A 20,470-nucleotide genomic window follows, 5' to 3' on the forward strand; every position below is an offset into this window, starting at 1 on the left:
ATGAAATAAAACAAACAACATAATGTAAAGATGACGACAACAAATAAGAACATGGAATACTGCACAGCATGAAATACAACATGACAAAAAACAAGAACATGAAATAAAACAAACAACATAATGTAAAGATGACGACAACAAATAAGAACATGGAATACTGCACAACATGAAATACAACATGACAAAAAACAAGAACAACATGAAATAAAACAAACACAACATAATGTAAAGATGACGACAACAAATAAGAACATGGAATACTGCACAGCATGAAATACAACATGACAAAAAACAAGAACATGAAATAAAACAAACAACATAATGTAAAGATGACGACAACAAATAAGAACATGGAATACTGCACAACATGAAATACAACATGACAAAAAACAAGAACAACATGAAATAAAACAAACAACATAATGTAAAGATGACGACAACAAATAAGAACATGGAATACTGCACAACATGAAATACAACATGACAAAAAACAAGAACAACATGAAATAAAACAAACACAACATAATGTAAAGATGACGACAACAAATAAGAACATGGAATACTGCACAACATGAAATACAACATGACAAAAAACAAGAACAACATGAAATAAAACAAACAACATAATGTAAAGATGACGACAACAAATAAGAACATGGAATACTGCACAGCATGAAATACAACATGACAAAAAACAAGAACATGAAATAAAACAAACACGACATAATGTAAAGATGACGACAACAAATAAGAACATGGAATACTGCACAACATGAAATACAACATGACAAAAAACAAGAACAACATGAAATAAAACAAACACGACATAATGTAAAGATGATGACAACAAATAAGAACATGGAATACTGCACAGCATGAAATACAACATGACAAAAAACAAGAACAACATGAAATAAAACAAACAACATAATGTAAAGATGATGACAACAAATAAGAACATGGAATACTGCACAACATGAAATACAACATGACAAAAAACAAGAACAACATGAAATAAAACAAACAACATAATGTAAAGATGATGACAACAAATAAGAACATGGAATACTGCACAACATGAAATACAACATGACAAAAAACAAGAACAACATGAAATAAAACAACATAATGTAAAGATGACAACAAATAAGAACATGGAATACTGCACAACATGAAATACAACATGACAAAAAACAACAACATGAAATACAACAAACACGACATAATGTAAAGATGACGACACAACAAATAAGAACATGGAATACTGCACAACATGAAATACAACATGATAAAAAACAAGAACAACATGAAATAAAACAAACACGACATAATGTAAAGATGATGACAACAAATAAGAACATGGAATACTGCACAACATGAAATACAACACGACAAAAAACAAGAACAACATGAAATAAAACAAACACGACATAATGTAAAGATGATGACAACAAATAAGAACATGGAATACTGCACAACATGAAATACAACATGACAAAAAACAAGAACAACATGAAATAAAACAAACACGACATAATGTAAAGATGGCGACACAACAAATAAGAACATGGAATACTGCACAGCATGAAATACAACATGACAAAAAACAAGAACAACATGAAATAAAACAAACAACATAATGTAAAGATGACAACAAATAAGAACATGGAATACTGCACAACATGAAATACAACATGACAAAAAACAAGAACAACATGAAATAAAACAAACAACATAATGTAAAGATGATGACAACAAATAAGAACATGGAATACTGCACAACATGAAATACAACATGACAAAAAACAAGAACAACATGAAATAAAACAAACACGACAATGTAAAGATGGCGACACAACAAATAAGAACATGGAATACTGCACAGCATGAAATACAACATGACAAAAAACAAGAACAACATGAAATAAAACAAACACGACATAATGTAAAGATGGCGACACAACAAATAAGAACATGGAATACTGCACAGCATGAAATACAACATGACAAAAAACAAGAACAACATGAAATAAAACAAACACGACATAATGTAAAGATGGCGACACAACAAATAAGAACATGGAATACTGCACAGCATGAAATACAACATGACAAAAAACAAGAACAACATGAAATAAAACAAACAACATAATGTAAAGATGATGACAACAAATAAGAACATGGAATACTGCACAACATGAAATACAACATGACAAAAAACAAGAACAACATGAAATAAAACAACATAATGTAAAGATGACGACAACAAATAAGAACATGGAATACTGCACAACATGAAATACAACATGACAAAAAACAAGAACAACATGAAATAAAACAAAAAACATAATGTAAAGATGATGACAACAAATAAGAACATGGAATACTGCACAACATGAAATACAACATGACAAAAAACAAGAACAACATGAAATAAAACAAAAAACATAATGTAAAGATGATGACAACAAATAAGAACATGGAATACTGCACAACATGAAATACAACATGACAAAAAACAAGAACAACATGAAATAAAACAACATAATGTAAAGATGACGACAACAAATAAGAACATGGAATACTGCACAACATGAAATACAACATGACAAAAAACAAGAACAACATGAAATAAAACAACATAATGTAAAGATGACGACAACAAATAAGAACATGGAATACTGCGCAGCATGAAATACAACATGACAAAAAACAAGAACAACATGAAATAAAACAAACATGACATACAAGACATAAAAACTACAACATGACATACAACAAGAAGAAGATGATATAAACAATGTAATACAACAGAGAATCACTAGAACTTAAATCATCCAAATGAATGTGATCCTAATAAGATAATAGTAGAATAGAAAGTGGACAAAAGACGTGATGTGATATATTATTATTATTAATAATGAAACATGTACCTGCTGCAGGTGGATCTGAGTACTATGAATGAGTCCTTTGATGTTTGAGAAGGCAAACAGATTCCTTCCCTGCAGGGAGTCAATCCTTTGGTAGCAACTTTGTAGTTCAGGTCTTGCCATGGCAGCCCGAGTCTGAAGGACAGGATTGGGAAAAGGCCAATAAAGATGTTATTTGTAGAGCAGAACTGCATTTAAACCTGCAAACAGGCCCACAGACAGGAAGTACTACAAAGCCAACGATACTCATTTGCCTTTTTTGTCATTGAAATGAATGAGACCAGATCACCTCCAACCAGGCACCAAGCGTACGAATGTCTGACCTGTTTGAGTTCCTGGATGTCTTTGCCTTGCTGAACTTCATGGAACAACTTGTCCATCAGGCTCTCGCTGAGCTGACGTCCTTCCAGAAAAGCAGAGCTGATTGGCTCCATGAGTTCCTCCAGGACGGCTCCGAGGTGTGGCTGGATGCTCTCAGCAAACTCCTTCTCCGCTTCCGCCCATACTTTAGCTGGAGGAACCAAACTTTTCCGTGACTGAGGACACTTGACAAGGATCCAAAATTGAAAGTACTTAAAATTCCTAAACGGAGCTAAAGCAGGGAAGAGCAAAATCCTTCACCTCTGACTTTTTCCTGCAGCTGCTGCCGGGAGTTGAGGATGTGGTCCATGTCCGAGTGGACCACCACCTCTTCTTTCTCCACACGCTTCCGACATTCCTCCTTCAAGGCTGCGAAGGCAACCAGCAGATGTTCCAGGACCAAAATGTAGGCTGCCTCCACCGTCTGGTTGGCAAAGTGCATCTCAATGGATTCCAGTTGAGCACACGACATGACACTAATATTCACACCACAAAAACTCAAATCTAAGTAAGATGAAATACCTCAAATAAGGCTGATATTTGCATATTTTCTGTCAGATGAAATAATTCTTCTCACTAAGCAGATTTTATGTTAGTCTTTTACGGGTTTTGCTCCTAAATGATCTCAGTAAAATATTACAGCTTGTTGCAGACATTTTATGACCTGCATTGAGTACTCCGTGGCCTAGTGGGTAGAGTGTGGGGCGGCATGGTGTAGTGGGTAGAGTGTGGGGCGGCATGGTGTAGTGGGTAGAATGTGGGGCGGCATGGTGTAGTGGGTAGAGTGTGGGGCGGCATGGTGTAGTGGGTAGAGTGTGGGGCGGCATGGTGTAGTGGGTAGAGTGTGGGGCGGCATGGTGTAGTGGGTAGAGTGTGGGGCGGCATGGTGTAGTGGGTAGAGTGTGGGGCGGCATGGTGTAGTGGGTAGAGTGTGGGGCGGCATGGTGTAGTGGGTAGAGTGTGGGGCGGCATGGTGTAGTGGGTAGAGTGTGGGGCGGCATGGTGTAGTGGGTAGAGTATGGGGCGGCATGGTGTAGTGGGTAGAGTGTGGGGCGGCATGGTGTAGTGGTTAGCGTGTGGGGCGGCATGGTGTAGTGGTTAGCGTGTGGGGCGGCATGGTGTAGTGGGTAGAGTGTGGGGCGGCATGGTGTAGTGGGTAGAGTGTGGGGCGGCATGGTGTAGTGGGTAGTGTGGGGCGGCATGGTGTAGTGGTTAGAGTGTGGGGCGGCATGGTGTAGTGGGTAGGGTGTGGGGCGGCTTGGCGTAGTGGGTAGAGCGGCCGTGCCACCAACCTGAAGGTTGCAGGTTCGCTTCCCACATATTGACATCCAAATCGTTGCCGTTGTATCCTTGGGCAGGACACTTCACCCTTGCCCCTGGTGCCGCTCACACTGGTGAATGAATGATAGGTGGTGGTCGGAGGGCAGCCACGCTCCCGTCAGTTTACCCCAGGGCAGCTGTGGCTACAGATGTAGCTTACCACCACCAGGTGTGAATGAATGATGGCTTCCCACTTCTCTGTGAGTGCTTTGAGTATCTAGTAATAGAAAAGCACGATATAAATCTAATCCATAATTATTATTATTAGAGTGTCTGCCCTGAGATGGGTAGGTTGTGAGTTCAAACCCCGGCCGAGTCATACCAAACTCTATAAAAATGGGAGCCATGACCTCCCTGCTTGGCACTCAACATCAAGGCTTGGAATTGGGGGTTAAAATCACCAAAAATGATTCCTGGGCGCGGCCACCACTGCTGCTCACTGCTCCCCTCACCTCCCAGGGGGTGAACAAGGTGATGGGTCAAATGCAGAGGACACATTTCACCACACCTAGTGTGTGTGTGACAATCATTGCTACTTTAACTTTAAAACATGCTTGAAACTAGTTTTGTCCACACCCAGCAATGGTGCACAGGAAGGCGGGGAAGAGGTGGCCAAAATGTTCCAAAGTCCCATTGTGTCCAAAATACCTCCCCGGGTTCCAGTCTCACGAGTCCCGCCGCATAAATCCTGGGATACAAAAAATGTCCAAAACGCACCCAGCAAAGCCCCATGGGAAGTGAGGGAGAAAAGTGACAAAAGTCAGCAAAAGTCCCCAAAAATGTTCAAAATACCTATCCAGTAGAGATGCGCGGATAGGCAATTATATCATCCGCAACCGCATCACCAAAGTCGTCATCCACCCGCCGTCCACCCGAACCAACATTTTATCAGGACCGTAGCCGCCCGCTGAAATAGGTTGGCCGCCTTTACCACTCACAGAGCTATTTAAACCCGTTTCACAGATGAATGAAGACAATGGGAAACGCTAACATTCTCGCGAATATCCAATAGCGTTCATCCTGATGACAAGAATATGGGCGTGCTGTGAAGCCATTGCCTTTGACACCTTCAACAACACGTACAAACTGATTGTTAGTCCAGCAACATGTGTGCAGCTTCCGCAATCACACGTACAAGATTGAAAGGCATACTGGGTGATACAGAGTACACCGATGGTTGTGATATAAACAACTTTAACACTTACTAATATGCGCCACGCTGTGAAGCCACACCAAACAAGATTGACAAACACATTTCGGGAGAACATCCTCCCAGTAACACAACATACACGCAACACAACAAATACCCAGAATCCTTTGTGTCCGTGAGACATCCTGAATATATTTGACACCCCCGCGCCCCCAACCCCGCCCACCTTACTGACGCACGGAGGGTGGCGGGGTTTGCTGCTAGCGGGTGTATAAAATAGTCAGGAATTGTCATGGATACAAAGGAGTCTGGGTATTTGTTGTGTTGCGTTGCGTTTATGTTGTGTTACTTGGAGGATGTTCTCCCGAAATGTGTTTGTTAATCTTGTTTGGTGTGGCTTCACAGCGTGGCGCATATTAGTAAGAGTGTTAAAATTGTTTATATCACAACCACTAGTGTACTGTGTGTCACCCAGTATGCCTTGCAGTTGTGTGCGTGTTGCCGCGGAAACCACACACAACATGATGCTGGACTGACAAGCAGATCGCACAAGTTGTAGAAGGCGACAAAGCCAATGGCTTCATAGCACGCCCTAATACTTATTAACTGGGTGACTGCCGGCAGTCATTCTAGAGAATATTAGCGACTCCTATTGTCTTCTTCGCTTTGTGACACGGGTCTTAAGTGGCTCTTTGAATGGTAAAGGATACTGATTCCAGAACCATGTATATCAAATATTTCTGGATGGTTCAACCGCCACCCGCCCGAATCTAATCAAAATCTATTTTTTCGTCATGTCACCCGCCCGACCCGGGGTTTATCCGCAGATGAGACCGCAAACCGTGCATCTCTACTACCCAGGTTCAACTTCCACATGGAAAAAATCCCACCCGGTTGTCACAAGTCTTAAATTTTGAGTCCCACATCAAGTTTTGAGTCCCACATGAAGTGCCACAAGCCGGGTGGGATTTTTGAACATTTACCGACTTTTCTCACTTTTCACCTCGCCTTCCTGTGGGACTTTGCTGGGCGCGTTTTGGACATTTTGGGCATCCCGGCCGGCGGCGGGACTTGCGTTTTTGGTCCTAAATGATGCCAGTGAGATATTACAGCTTGTTGCTGAGATGTGATGACCTATATTGAGTAGAACATGCTTGAAAGTAGAATATCAAGTGTTGCAAAGCCCTGTCATCAACACTCACAAGTATAAAACTACTTTTTTAAAGTAATCATTTTTTATTTCAAGCATGTGATCATTTTTTATTTCAAGCATGTGAAGAAAAACAAATCATGATTGACACAATTGTGTTTCATATTAAAACAGATGACAGCCAAATGGACTTTGCTCTTTTATATTCAATGAAACAAGAGAAAAGTACAGTTGTTGTTAGTGAGAATATACTTATTTTAAGGTCTTTTTGGGTTCACTGAAGTTAGCTAATTTGACTTGTTTTGGAAAGTCTTGACAAGCCAAGTTTTCTTGTTCTATTGGCAGATGATTTTGCTTAGTTCAAGTAAAATACCCCTATTTTTTTTTCTTGTTTTTAAACACTGCCTTTTTGCAGAGTACTTCAACAGCAACGCAACTCACCGCAAACCAAACTCTCTTCTTCTCTGTCTTCTTGGCTTTGAGGTATGGGAGCATTTCTTTTTCCAAAGACGGCAGCAGCTTCTCCATCACGAGGTTGGCCAACACCTGACGGATTAGCAAGGTAAAAAAAAAAATCCTCACCCGGTATTCATTTTAGAATAGAATTACACACAACCTTTCATACTTGATTGGCTCAGCATCCTGTAGCATTTTTATTATGTGACCAAAAGTTGTCACAAGATTGTTGTGTTCGTTTAATTTGTGTACTGGTTGTCCTCAGAACATTTGCATTTTGCCACTACTTTAATCAATTTAAAATGTTCAAATATCCACTTCAGGCAGTGCATTTGGAAAATATTCACACTGCAAAAACTGAAATGTAAGTAAGATTAAATACCTCAAATAAGGGGGATATTTTTTTATTTTCTGTCTGATAAGATATTTCTGCTTACTAAGCAGATTTTATGTTAGTGTTTTACTTGTTTTAGTCCTAAATAACGTCAGTAAGTTATTACAGCTTGTTGCTGAGATATTATGACCTATATTGAGTAAAACATTCTTGAAACTAGAATATCAAGTGTTGCAAAGCTGTGTCATCAACACTCAAGTATAAAACTGCTTTTTTAAAGTAATGTCTTACTTCGAGCATGAAAAAAAAATCATGATGCCGAGCGCATGTTATGTCAAGATAATGGCACTTTACTTCATTTAAGAATATTTTTCAACACATTGAGCAAAAAGGTCTTTTTTTTTCAACCAAGAAAAGTGCACTTGTTATTAATGAGAGTATACGTATTTTAAGGTATTTTGGGGTTCATTGAGGTTTGCTAATTTTACTTGTTTTGGAAAGTCTTGACAAGCCAATTTTTTTGGTTCTATTGGCAGATAATTGTGCTTAGTTTAGGTAAAATACAAATGTTTTTTTTCTTTCTTATTTTGGAAGGTTTGACAAGCCAAATTTTCTTGTTCAATTGGCAGATAATTTTGCTTAGTTAAAGTAAAATACCCCTAATTTTTGTATTTTTTTTCGAGTATTTTAACACTGACTTTTTGCAGTGTACAGCCTTTTTCAAAAATTGAATTAATTTAATTTAGTCCTCAACATTCTAGATGTAATACCCCAAAATGGAAATAGGAAAAGTTTACATTTTCACAAATGTATTTAAAATAAACATTTTTTTAAAAATCACATGCATAAGTATTGGCAGCCTCTGCTCAATGGAGCAATGGCAGCAATTACAGCCTTGATTTATAAATGTGATGGCACAAGCTTGGCACACCTATCTTTGCCCATTCCTCTTTGCAGCATCTATATGCTTTATCAGCTTGGACGGGAAGCTTTGGTCAAAAAAAAGGCATTAAAAATTTTTTTTTCATATACCATTTTTTCTTCTTCATTCAACACTTTTATCTCCAGATCAACTTCAGGTCTGTCTGCTGATATAAAGTTTTTTTTATGCCGTTTTTGTCAAAAACCCTTTTTTTAATGGCAGAAAACATGAAATATGCAAATTTTCCCCCCACAAGAAAATTCAATGTGTGAAGTAATTGGAGCATTTTAAATAAGTAATTAACAATATTGATTTTAATTCATTGTCATTTTTTGAGCAATTATATACATTTATTTTGAAGTTTTAAGTATTTGGGATCCAAAAAGGGCCTTACTCATCAAAGTATTAAAAATGAGTCATACATTTTCTCTAGATCAACTTCATATCCATCCCTCAATAGGTTATTTTTTTCATGGTTAATGATTCCCGGGCGCAGCCACTGCTGCTGCTCACTGCTCTCTCACCTCCCAGGGGGTGATCAAGGGTGATGGATCAAATGCAGAGAATAATTTAGCCACACCTAGTGTGTGTGTGTGTGGTATTTTAACTTTAACGTGGGTTTTTTTGTTCTTCAAAGAAAACTTCATATTTTTTTTCCAAAAAGTATTGCAAAGTGAAATTTTTTGATGTGAGGTAAGTGAAACATTGAATAGGTCAATAATTCATAACGTTGATTTAGATTCATTATTATTTTTTGAGCAATCACAGCTCAAAAAATAAAAAATAAAACAGCCTGCATGGCATCTTTGTGTTATTAGAGTCAACACTGCAACTTTTTCTCTTTACATTTCACCCAATTGCTCTTTTATTTCATATTTTTATGTTTATTTTTTATTGTATATTTACAATAAATATTTATGTGGGCCACACTTATGACACCCCTGCTTTAAATGGTGCAAAACCACATTTGTAAACATAATTGTCCATGACTTTTGGGCGCCTTTATGTGATCACTTTGTTGCATGTTTACACGACTTTGTTGCAGGACAAAAGAAGGTGGATCCACTTTCAAAGTAAACTCTCATGAAACATGACACGGTCGTCCTCTTGGTGGAAAACATGAACATCGTCTTGATGTTGTAATCATCAATACTGAGGAGGACAAGTTGTTTTTAACCCCAGTTAAAAGCCTACTGAAATGAGATGTTCTTATTTAAACGGGGATAGCAGCTCCATTCTATGTGTCATACTTCATCATTTCGCCATATTGCCATATTTTTGCTGAAAAGGATTTAGTAGAGAACATCCACGATAAAGTAGGCAACTTTTGGTGCTAACAGAAAAGCCTCGCCTCTACCGGAAGTCGCAGACGATGACGTCACATGTTGATGACTCCTCACATATTCACATTGCTTTTAATGGGAGCCTCCAACAAAAAGTGCTATTCGGACCGAGAAAACAACAATTTCCCCATTACTTTGAGCGAGGATGAAAGATTCGTGTTTGAGGATATTGATAGCGACGGACTAGAAAAAATAAATAAAATAAAATAAAAAATGCGATTGCACTGGGACAGATTTAGATGTTTTTAGACACATTTAGTAGGATAATTCTGGGGAATCCCTTATCTTTCTATTGTGTTGCTAGTGTTTTAGTGAGTTTAATAGTACCTGATAGTCGGAGGGGTGTGTCCACGGGTGTGTTGACGCCAGTGTCTCAGGGGATTCAACAGCAGCTTTATGGACGGCACAAGCTCAGCTGATCTCCGTTAAGAAGCGACTTTTTATCACAATTTTCTCACCAGAACCTGCTGGTTGACACTTGGTCGGGATCCATGTTGGCTTGACCGCGCTCTGATCCATAGTAAAGTTTCAGCTCCGGGAATTTTAAACAAGGAATCACCGTGTGTTTGTGTGGCTAAAGGCTAAAGCTTCCCAACTCCATCTTTCTACTGTGACTTCTCCAATATTAATTGAACAAATTGCAAAAGATTCAGTAACACAAATCTCCAAAATACTGTGTAATTATGCCGTTAAAGCAGACGACATTTAGCTGTGCGTAGCGCTCATACTTCCTAAAAACCTGTGACGTCACGCGTACACGTCATCATTACGCGACGTTTTCAAGAAAAAAGTCCCGGGAAATTTAAAATTGTAATTTAGTAAAGTAAAGCGGCCGTATTGGCATGTGTTGCAACGTTAATATTTCATCATTGATATATAAACTATCAGACTAGTAGTGGCTTTCAGTAGGACTTTAATTCTGCAGTGTGTGTTTTCTTTTTTGTAAAAATGTGTTTCTTACATGAATTATTTGATTTGATTCTGCTGTCAAGTTTGTCAAGGAGTCTACATGGTCTATGCTCATTTTCGTTTCTATATGGTCTTATTTTGTTTGTCCACTGATTGAAAATCTTTAAAAAAAAAAAAAAAAGTTCCATCCAGTAGTGCCCTTTTTTCCCCCGCACTTTCGGGATCTTTTATCTTAATGATACACTTTTACAGAGTAAAAAGCTACAGCTACTAATGCTTGATAACATTTAATCAGCGGCTCATTAAAAGGTAATCACCTCCTTTTCACATGACTTTTACTACTGAGTGATGTTAGTGGACAAGGTTTTTCGTTATCTAGAAAAATAATGCAGTTGAACTTCTTCATTTGTTGTTTAAGTTTCTTGCTTCAACTGCAGTGTTCAATAAACCATCAGAGCTGTAGAGTTGCCACATGTCCTCAACAACACCCGGTTGGTGTTATTACTAGAAATGTCCGATAATGGCTTTTTTTTGCCTATATCCGATGTTTTCCAACTCTTAATTACCGATTCCGATATCAACTGATACCGATAAATACAGTCGTAGAATGAACACATTAATATGCCTCATTTTGTTGTGATGCCCCGCTGGATGCATTAAACAATGTAACAAAGTTGTCCAAAACAAATCAACTCAAGTTATGGAAAAATAAATGCCAACATGGCACTGCCATATTTATTATAGAAGTCACAAAGTGCAACATTTTTTTTTAACATGCCTCAAAACATCAGCTTGGAATTTGGGACATGCTCTCCCTGAGAGAGCATGAGGAGGTTGAGGTGGGCAAGGGGGTGTATATTGTAGCGTCCCAGAAGAGTTAGTGCTGCAAGGGATTCTGGGTATTTGTTCTGTTGTGTTTATGTTGTGTTACGGTGCAGATGTTGTCCCGAAATGTGTTTGTCATTCTTGTGTGGTGTGGGTTCACAGTGTGGCGCATATTTGTAACAGTGTTAAAGTTGTTTATACGGCCACCCTCAGTGTGACCTGTATGGCTTTTGTCCAAGTATGCCTTGCTTTCACTTGTGTGTGTGAAAAGCCGTAGATATTATGTGATTGGGCCGGCACGCAAATGCGGTGACTTTAAGGCACGCCCCCAATATTGTTGTCTGGGTGGAAATCGGGAGAATGGTTGCCCCGGCAAATTGTCGGGAGGGACACTGAAATTTGGGAGTGTCCAGGGAAAATCAGGAGGATTCGGCAAGTATGACTGGGAGACACAACTGCTTGGTACTTCTCCCTACGTCTGTACAGCAGCATTTTAAAAAGTCGTAAATTTTACTTTTTGAAACAGATACCGATCATTTCCGATATTAAATTTTAAACCATTTATCGGCCAATAATATCGGCAGTCCGATATAAGACATCTCTAGTTATTACCAGTGCCAAATGCAGGGTTGCTAGGTACAGTTGTGATCAAAATTATTCAACCCCCACACAATTTTGGTGTTTTAGCAAGTTGGACATTTATTCTGTATTTTGTTTATAGTCATATCAAATAAAGATGCATTAAATAGACAAACGCAACTTGAATTACAACATTATATTTTGTAACTTACCAAACAGTGTCATTTCTCTTAATATATCATTGACAAAATTATTCTACCCCTTGAAGATCATAACTCTTAAGAACAGAATTTGAATAAGGTCTTTTCAATCAGGTGTTGAAAACACCTGTAGATGTGATTAGAACCATAACCAGCAACAATTAAACTGATTGAAAAAGACTGTGACGCTCAGCTTCTTGTAGATGGTCAATGGTGTATTTGCAACATGGTGAAGTCCAGGGAGTGGTCAAAGAAGTCAAGAGAGGAGGTCATTTTTCTTCATAAGAAAGGATATGGATATAAGAAAATAGCAAAGACATTACACATTCCAAGAGACACAGTTGGGAGGATAATTGGCAAGTTTAAAGCTAGAAAGAGGATGCTGTGTGCAACTGCTGTCCGGTATTTGAAGCGTACAGTGGTGAAAAACCCCCGGGTAACAGCTGAAGAACTACAACAGGACATTGCAGAGGGGGGAACGCAGGTTTCGTCCCAGACAATAAGGTGCGCACTACGAGATGAAGGCCTCCATGCCAGAACTCCCAGGCCCACCCCACTTCTGACTACCAGGCACAAGGAAAATAGACTCCAGTATGCCAAAAATCATCTGGACAAACCCCAAAGGTTTTGGGAAACTGTTCTATGGAGTGATGAGACAAAAGTGGAACTCTTTGGGCCTATGAATCAACGTTATGTCTGGAGGAGAAAAAATGAAGCTTACAAAGAGAAGAACACCTTTCCTACTGTTAAGCATGGTGGGGGGTCAATCATGCTCTGGGGCTGTTTCTCTGCCTCAGGTACCGGGAATCTCCAGCACGTTCAAGGCATTATGAATTCTATTTCCTAGCAGGATATATTAGCTGCAAATGTCATGAAGTCAGTGAGGAAGCTGAGGCTTGGGAGACGTTGGACCTTCCAACAGGACAAGGATCCCAAGCATACATCAGAGTGGTTGCAGAAGAAGGGCTGGAAGACTCTGGAGTGGCCAGACCTAAATCCTCTAGAAAAGCTGTGGTGGGACTTGAAGAAGGCAGTTGCAGCACACAAGCCCAAGAATATGAATGAACTGGAGGCCTTTGCCCAAGAGGAATGGGCTAAAATACTGTAGATGCTTGCAAGAAGCTTGTGTATCACCTTTGAAGGATGTCATTACTGTTCTACTAAGTACTAAAGATGCATGGAACTAGGGGGTGGAATCATTTTGTCAATGAGATATTAAGAAAAATGTCCTTTTTAGCTATTTTGTCAAATACAGTGTTACAATTGAAGTTGCATTTGTCTATTTGACACATCTTTATTTGATATGACTATAAACTAAATATGGAATAAATGTCCAACTTGCTAAAACACCAAAATTGTGTGGGGGTTGAATCATTTTAATCACAACTGTAAGTTATTGGTAACGACACTCCAGCAGGGTGCAGTCGGGCTTCCATTCGTGTCATCGCTGACGACGCCAACAGCAAGGTTGCCAGGTGTCTCACTGTTAATGACACCTCAACAAGGTTGCCAGGTGTCTCAGTGTTAATGACACCTCAACAAGGTTGCCAGGTGTCTCACTGTTAATGACACCTCAACAAGGTTGCCAGGTGTCTCACTGTTAATGACACCTCAACAAGGTTGCCAGGTGTCTCACTGTTAATGACACCTCAACAAGGTTGCCAGGTGTCTCACTGTTAATGACACCTCAACAAGGTTGCCAGGTGTCTCACTGTTAATGACACCTCAACAAGGTTGCCAGGTGTCTCACTGTTAATGACACCTCAACAAGGTTGCCAGGTGTCTCACTGTTAATGACACCTCAACAAGGTTGCCAGGTGTGCTTATCATCACTACCACCTGCAGCGGGCTTGCCAGGTTTGCTATGTGTGTCACCATTACAAATACCAGTAATGTACATCTGGCAGAGTTGCCAGATGTACTATTATTACTAATGACTGTCAGAATGATTGTTTCCAAATCATCACAAAACTTTTTGTGTTTCAATGAGTTCCCGACCAGAAGACAAAAGCTGTCGTCTTTGATCTTACCAATCAAAAGGCTTGTAAAACTCCACTGTGTAGGATGGAAAGCGACATGAAGGTGTCGGTTTCTTTGAAGTATTGTAATCCACAGGAGGATTTTGTCTTGACCAGAGATCTACAAAGCGGAGAGGAAGCAGGACCTGACCCCCCTCAAGGCACCTTTTCTTTGAACTGTTTTGTAACTAAAGCTGTTTACGATCCCCCTTCTTTTAGAAACAGCTGTTGTCATGTCATCAGGGACAGTCCAAATCAAAGAGCAGGCGTACAATCTTTCATCAGTGTGGAATGACACTGTACAAGGGTACAGATCTACACGTTTCTCCTCATTGAGCTAAATTGAATCCTGTCTCTGTTTAATTCCTTGCTTCTTGTCTGTTTAATAGATGTCATCAGTGTTTGAACCTGACAACGACGGCAGCAGGTGTGTCTATGTTAACGACAACGGTAGCAGGGTGGCTAGGAAGGTGTGTCATCGTTAACGACAACGACAGCAGGGTGGCTAGGAAGGTGTGTGATCGTTAACGACAACGACAGCAGGGTGGCTAGGAAGGTGTGTGACTGTTAATGACATCTGCAGTAGGGTTGCAAAATGATCATCATTAATGCAGGTGTGTCTTTGTTAACGACACCGGCAGCAGGATTTCTAGGTGTGTCCTGCTAGTCTAGTACTTAGAGACTAGTGTGTTTATTACTAACGGCGGTACAGGGTTGCCAGAATTTTGGTCGTTACAGACTACGGCAGCAGGGTTTCTTGGTGCCTCATGATTAAGGACACTGCAGTGGGGTTGCCAAGTGATTGTTAATGACGCCGGCAGCAAGCTTCCAAGGTGTGTCATGCTAGTTTACACCTTTGAGACCAGTTTGTTTGAACCAAGACGAGCATGGCAAGTAGTCAAATGATTTGTATGCCTGAATAGAACATGAATGAACGCGTACTGAGGTAGAAGGACAATTTGTGGTTTACCCTGACATCGCTGCCAATCAGCATTTCCCAAGCTTCATATTTGCCCTTGTCCTGTCTGTAGAGCTGGATGGCTTTGAGGAAGGCCTGGACCTCACACGTCTTCTTTTTTAGGAAATCTGAAAGAGTTAGATGGGTCAATTATTACCTCGCCGTACATTACATATTCAAACATTCAAAAGAGCCAGCAGGTAACGACTTTCTAATTATTTTTATTCACAAGACAAGGAGCGGTTACCATGACAACAAAACAAACATGCTATGCATAAATGACGTGAGAACTAGTCTTGGGACTAACTGTAACGCCGTTATTTTCGGCGGTAACTAGTAGTCTAACGCATTATTTTTTATAATCAGTAACTCAGTTACCATTACTACATGATGCATTACTGCGGTTTTTACGTTACTTTTTATGTACCGTATTTTTCGGAGTATAAGTCGGTCTGGAGTATAAGTCGCACATGCCGGAAATGCATAATAAAGAAAAAAAAAACAAGTCGCATTTTTGGGGGAAATAAAACCCAACAGCAAGAATAGACATTTGAAAGGCAATTTAAAATACATAAAGAACAGTGAACAACAGGCTGAATAAGTATTACGTTATCCATCCATCCATTTTCTGCCGCGTATTCCCTTTGGAGTCGCAGGTGCCTAAATAAGCAACTGAGAAGGTGCCTGCTGTGTTAACCTAACATATTATGGTAAGAGTCATTCAAATAACTATAACATATAGAACATGCTATACCTTTACCAAACTATCTCTCACTCCTAATCCATGAATCCCATGAAATCTTATACATCTAGTCTCTTATGTGAATGAGATAAATAATATTGTTTGATATTTTACGATAGTGTTAATAATTTCACACATAAGTCGCTCCTGAGTATAAGTCGCACCCCCGACCAAACTATGAAAAAAAACGGGGACTTATAGTCCGAAAAATACGTCAGTATCGGTTAGAAACAGAAAGATCTCAGTGTGTTTTATTGGAGCGCTGCGGAAAAGAAAAGGCGTTCTCTGTGTGGATGGGGGCGGGTGTCTGTGTTTGAAAACAAAACATGGCGGAGCCAGAAGCCGAGTTTCTTAACATGGAGATATTCTCACAGCTTTTCTTTTGTCGAGCACAAAGTAAAGAACATTTGAGTTAAATGTAAGTTGTGCATTAGATCAAAGAACCTATCTCCTGCCCAAAACAGCAATTCAAATCTGCTGAAACAGCTAGAAAAGCAACATGCTTCGACGAAGCAAGTAAAGATAGACACACTTCACCTCCAACAGAGGCAGGATTTTAACGGGGGAACTGCTAGCCAGGACAACATTGATAGAGAAATTGCAGCGTATGTGCTGGAAGACATGCAGGCTATTTCTACAGTGGAGTCACCCGCTTTCAGGCAGCTGGACACAGTGGACAGTGAGAACATAAGCAAGCTAAAGAAGACACTCCAAACTAGGCCTCTGCTCATCATTCAGCACTGAAGATACACACACTCTGTCAATTCTCATATATACTCTTTCATTCTAGACTTCTAGAGTGTTTGATTATCACATCACTTCAAATGTATAGACCAGGGGTCGGCAACCCAAAATGTTGGACCAAAAATACAAAAACAAATATGTCTGGAGCCGCAAAACAAATTTAAAAGCCATATTACATACAGATAGTGTGTCGTGAGATTTAAATTGAATTAAGAGGACTTAAAGGAAACTAAATGAGCTCAAATATAGCTACAAATGAGGCATAATGATGCAATGTGTACATATAGTTAGCCTAAATAGCATGTTAGCATCGATTAGCTTGCGGTCATGCAGGGACCAAATATGCCCGATTAGCACTCCGCACAAGTCAATAACATCAACAAAAATCACCTTTGTGCATTCATGTACAACGTTAAAGGTTTGGTTGACAAAATGAGACAGAAAAAGAAGTGGCATAAAACATGTCCTAGAAAGTGGGAGAAAGTTGTACATGACCTCCAAAATGAGTAGGACAAAACGGCGCTGGAATCAGTGAAGCGTGTTTAATGCAAACAGTGTGCTTCATAACAATTAGGGAGGTTAGTGTCATGTTTATCCTACAGAAACCATATTAAAACAAAAAATATATTTTTTTCCCTTCATCTTTTTCCATTTTTCATACATTTTTGAAAAAGCTCCAGAGAGCCACTAGGGCGGCGCTTAAGAGCCGCATGCGGGTTGCAGACAGACTATAAAGTTCCCAAACATAAAGAGGGATCCTAGTGGGCCAGGCCAATCTTTCCTTATCTCTAAACTAAAACTGGGGAAATGCGTAGAGTGTTCTGGGCTTCAGTACAGTGTTGATCTCCTAAAGACATGATTTTATTTCACAATTCCTTGAGAGAAAAAATTGCCTGGTTAGGCTTTGTGTGTGTCATGTGTGCCTTCTATGGTGAAGCCAGGTTTAAAAGTATATTCTTATTATGCTGTTTCTTACTTATGTATTTTATGTTGCAGCTATTTCAAATACTTTTGTCAATTTGTTCTTCCCTGAAATAAATTGTCCCTTTGAAACTTATCTTTGTATATGTGTTGTATGTAGACCACATGGCTTAGCAAAGTTCAGTGATGCAAATGCATGTCAAGTTGATCAATACATTGTATTATTCTCCACTGCAATAACAGGACTGAAATGAAGGCTAAAAGGTCATTAATGGGAGCATTAAAAAAAAAAGTAGTAACTAAATAGTTACTTTTCGCAGCAACACATTTTTTTGGGGGTGTAAGTAACTGAGTTAGTCTTGAAATAAATAATATAGTTACTGGTTTTCAGTAACTAACCCAACACTGGTAAGAACACATGCTCTCCTAAATATTACTCAATTTACACGACAAAAGTCTGCAAAAAAGGTGTTTGATTGAATGTGAGCGTTTGTCGCCATATTGACGATTTTTCTTGTGAAATGTTTAGTATTTCAATCTACTGTTGCCAAGTCCTACCTTGGTTCTGGTGTCTGATGCATTCAGACAGGATGCTTATGAACTGAAGTTGTTTGTCCTGCTGGTTGAAGCAGAAATAAGAATCTCTCCTGTACGGCAGGCGGAGGTAGACGGGAAACGGTCCAGGCATCCCAGACAGAGGAGGACAAAACTCTTCCTTCAAATCTAAACCAAAGAAAAAAAGATTGTGTGATTAGAAACATTTTCATTGATCAGAATCAGAAATACTTGATTAATCCCCAGAGGGGGAATTCTGATTTTCAGCACAATCCCATTCAACAGAACTGACAGATGTCAAATAAAAGGATGGTTTGGTAACGTCGAGAATATGGAGAGTTTAAAAGTTGACCCACGGTGAATATTCTACCTTCCCAAAATGTGGGTATTTAATTTAGTAGGTGAACAGCTGCTAAATTCCAAGTTGAGGTTGTTAACCAGTTGCTTCCAATACAAAGTACATTAATATACACATGAAGTGCAAAAACATGTATGAAGCATGTTAAAACCAACTATACAAACTGCTATGAACTGAAATTGGTGTTAAAACTAGTATTGGGGACGGTGTGGTGCAGTTGGGAGAATGGCTGTGCCAGCAACCTGAGGGTTCCTGGTTCAATCCCCACCTTCTAACAACCTCGTCACGTCCGTTGTGTCCTTGGGCAAGACACTTCACCCTTGCTCCTGATGGGTGCTGGTTAGCGCCTTGCATGGCAGCTCCCACCATCAGTGTGTGAATGTGGAAGTAGTGTCAAAGCGCTTTGAGTACCTTGAAGGTAGAAAAGCGCTACACAAGTACAACCCATTTACCATTTACCAAACCTTGCAGTAAAAAAGTTGAAACTTTTGTCGCTCGCTTGATGCTAACATACAATGAACGATCCCATTGACAGGCTAATGAAAATTAGCATCCCAATCATTTTGAAAATATTACAAATGTTTACCCAATAAGATTAAGGTAACTTAGACATATCAAGGTTTCCTCTATTCCCCTACATGGCATTGACCGTGCGCCCGCCACGGCAAAATAAAAGCCACACCTTAAAAATGTGTTTTTTATGCAAAAACAAATTTAAGTAATGTGTTGTATGGATGGATACATCAGATAGTTTATTATTTCCACACTATTGGCAGACTTTGAAAACATCTCAAGTAACATATATAAATGCTCCATCTAAACGTTGATCTTATGGAGTTGGCACTCAGCAAAAGTAAGGACAGAAGAAAGGCAGTCCTTGTTTGAGCCTGTGAAAACTATCCCAATTTTGGCCATTACTATTGACAGCAAAGTCTAACTTTACACCGTGTGCATCTTCTAAATCTCTGTTTGGACATCTCTGTGTGTGGACTTTGCATTTTCTCCTCGTGTGTTTGCGTTCTCTGCGGGTACTCCGGTTTCCACCCACATTCCAAAAATGTGCATGTTAGGTTCATTGGAGAGTCTAAATAGTCTACAGCAGGGCTCTCAGACACGCGGCCTGTGAGACGTTATTTTGGGACCACCAATTTAATATGAAAGTTTAATGTTAGTGCGAAGCCGAAGTTTTATATGAAGGCCGCTTGACAGCGGTGTGTTATTTGGGTCCAAAATGGCTCTTTCAACATTCTGGGTTGCCTACCCCTGCGTTAGTGGAAAAGCGGCAAATGAGTGAAAGCGACAGAGACGTTGCCATGGGGACAAGGGTTTTCGTACATGCTTGGCTGCAGTCACACCGCGACACCTGTCCGTCAGTAATAACAGTCCCCGATAATCTGGACCAATTGAAACCGTTATTTGTTTATTTTTATTGTTTAATTTGCATTGCCTCACACGATGAACACTACATATATTTCTATATGACGCCGGATAACACTTTTTTGCCCGCCGACCGCCGTGTTGCTGTAGTGAGGAATTGCAGAACAACACACATTGCGGACATAACATTATTCTCCGTAAACACAAATATATTCCACAAGCCCAAACATGCATTTTCAAAGCCTGCATTGAAGAGAAAGGTTAGTGATGAGCAAAGACAACTCCAGGAAAAGTGGGAGATGCAACATTTCTTTGTTGA

General features: G+C 39.6%; 1 protein-coding gene across 4 annotated transcripts in view; it reads right to left on the bottom strand.

Moving 5' to 3' along the window:
- Positions 1-20,470, bottom strand: part of LOC133547703 (protein Niban 1-like) — a 62,190-nt gene that overhangs the window by 23,377 nt on the left and 18,343 nt on the right. For all 4 annotated transcript variants that reach the window (XM_061893261.1, XM_061893262.1, XM_061893263.1 and 1 more), the window contains exons 5-10: positions 18,420-18,584; positions 15,467-15,582; positions 7,352-7,456; positions 3,552-3,714; positions 3,254-3,441; positions 2,934-3,065 (exon numbers count right to left, since the gene is read on the bottom strand). In XM_061893261.1, coding sequence (XP_061749245.1) covers positions 2,934-3,065; positions 3,254-3,441; positions 3,552-3,714; positions 7,352-7,456; positions 15,467-15,582; positions 18,420-18,584 — 869 coding nt within the window. The remainder of the gene's footprint in view (positions 1-2,933; positions 3,066-3,253; positions 3,442-3,551; positions 3,715-7,351; positions 7,457-15,466; positions 15,583-18,419; positions 18,585-20,470) is intronic.

The sequence above is a fragment of the Nerophis ophidion genome, unplaced genomic scaffold, assembly GCF_033978795.1.
Source record: "Nerophis ophidion isolate RoL-2023_Sa unplaced genomic scaffold, RoL_Noph_v1.0 HiC_scaffold_159, whole genome shotgun sequence".
In the NCBI taxonomy this organism is placed as follows: domain Eukaryota; kingdom Metazoa; phylum Chordata; class Actinopteri; order Syngnathiformes; family Syngnathidae; genus Nerophis; species Nerophis ophidion.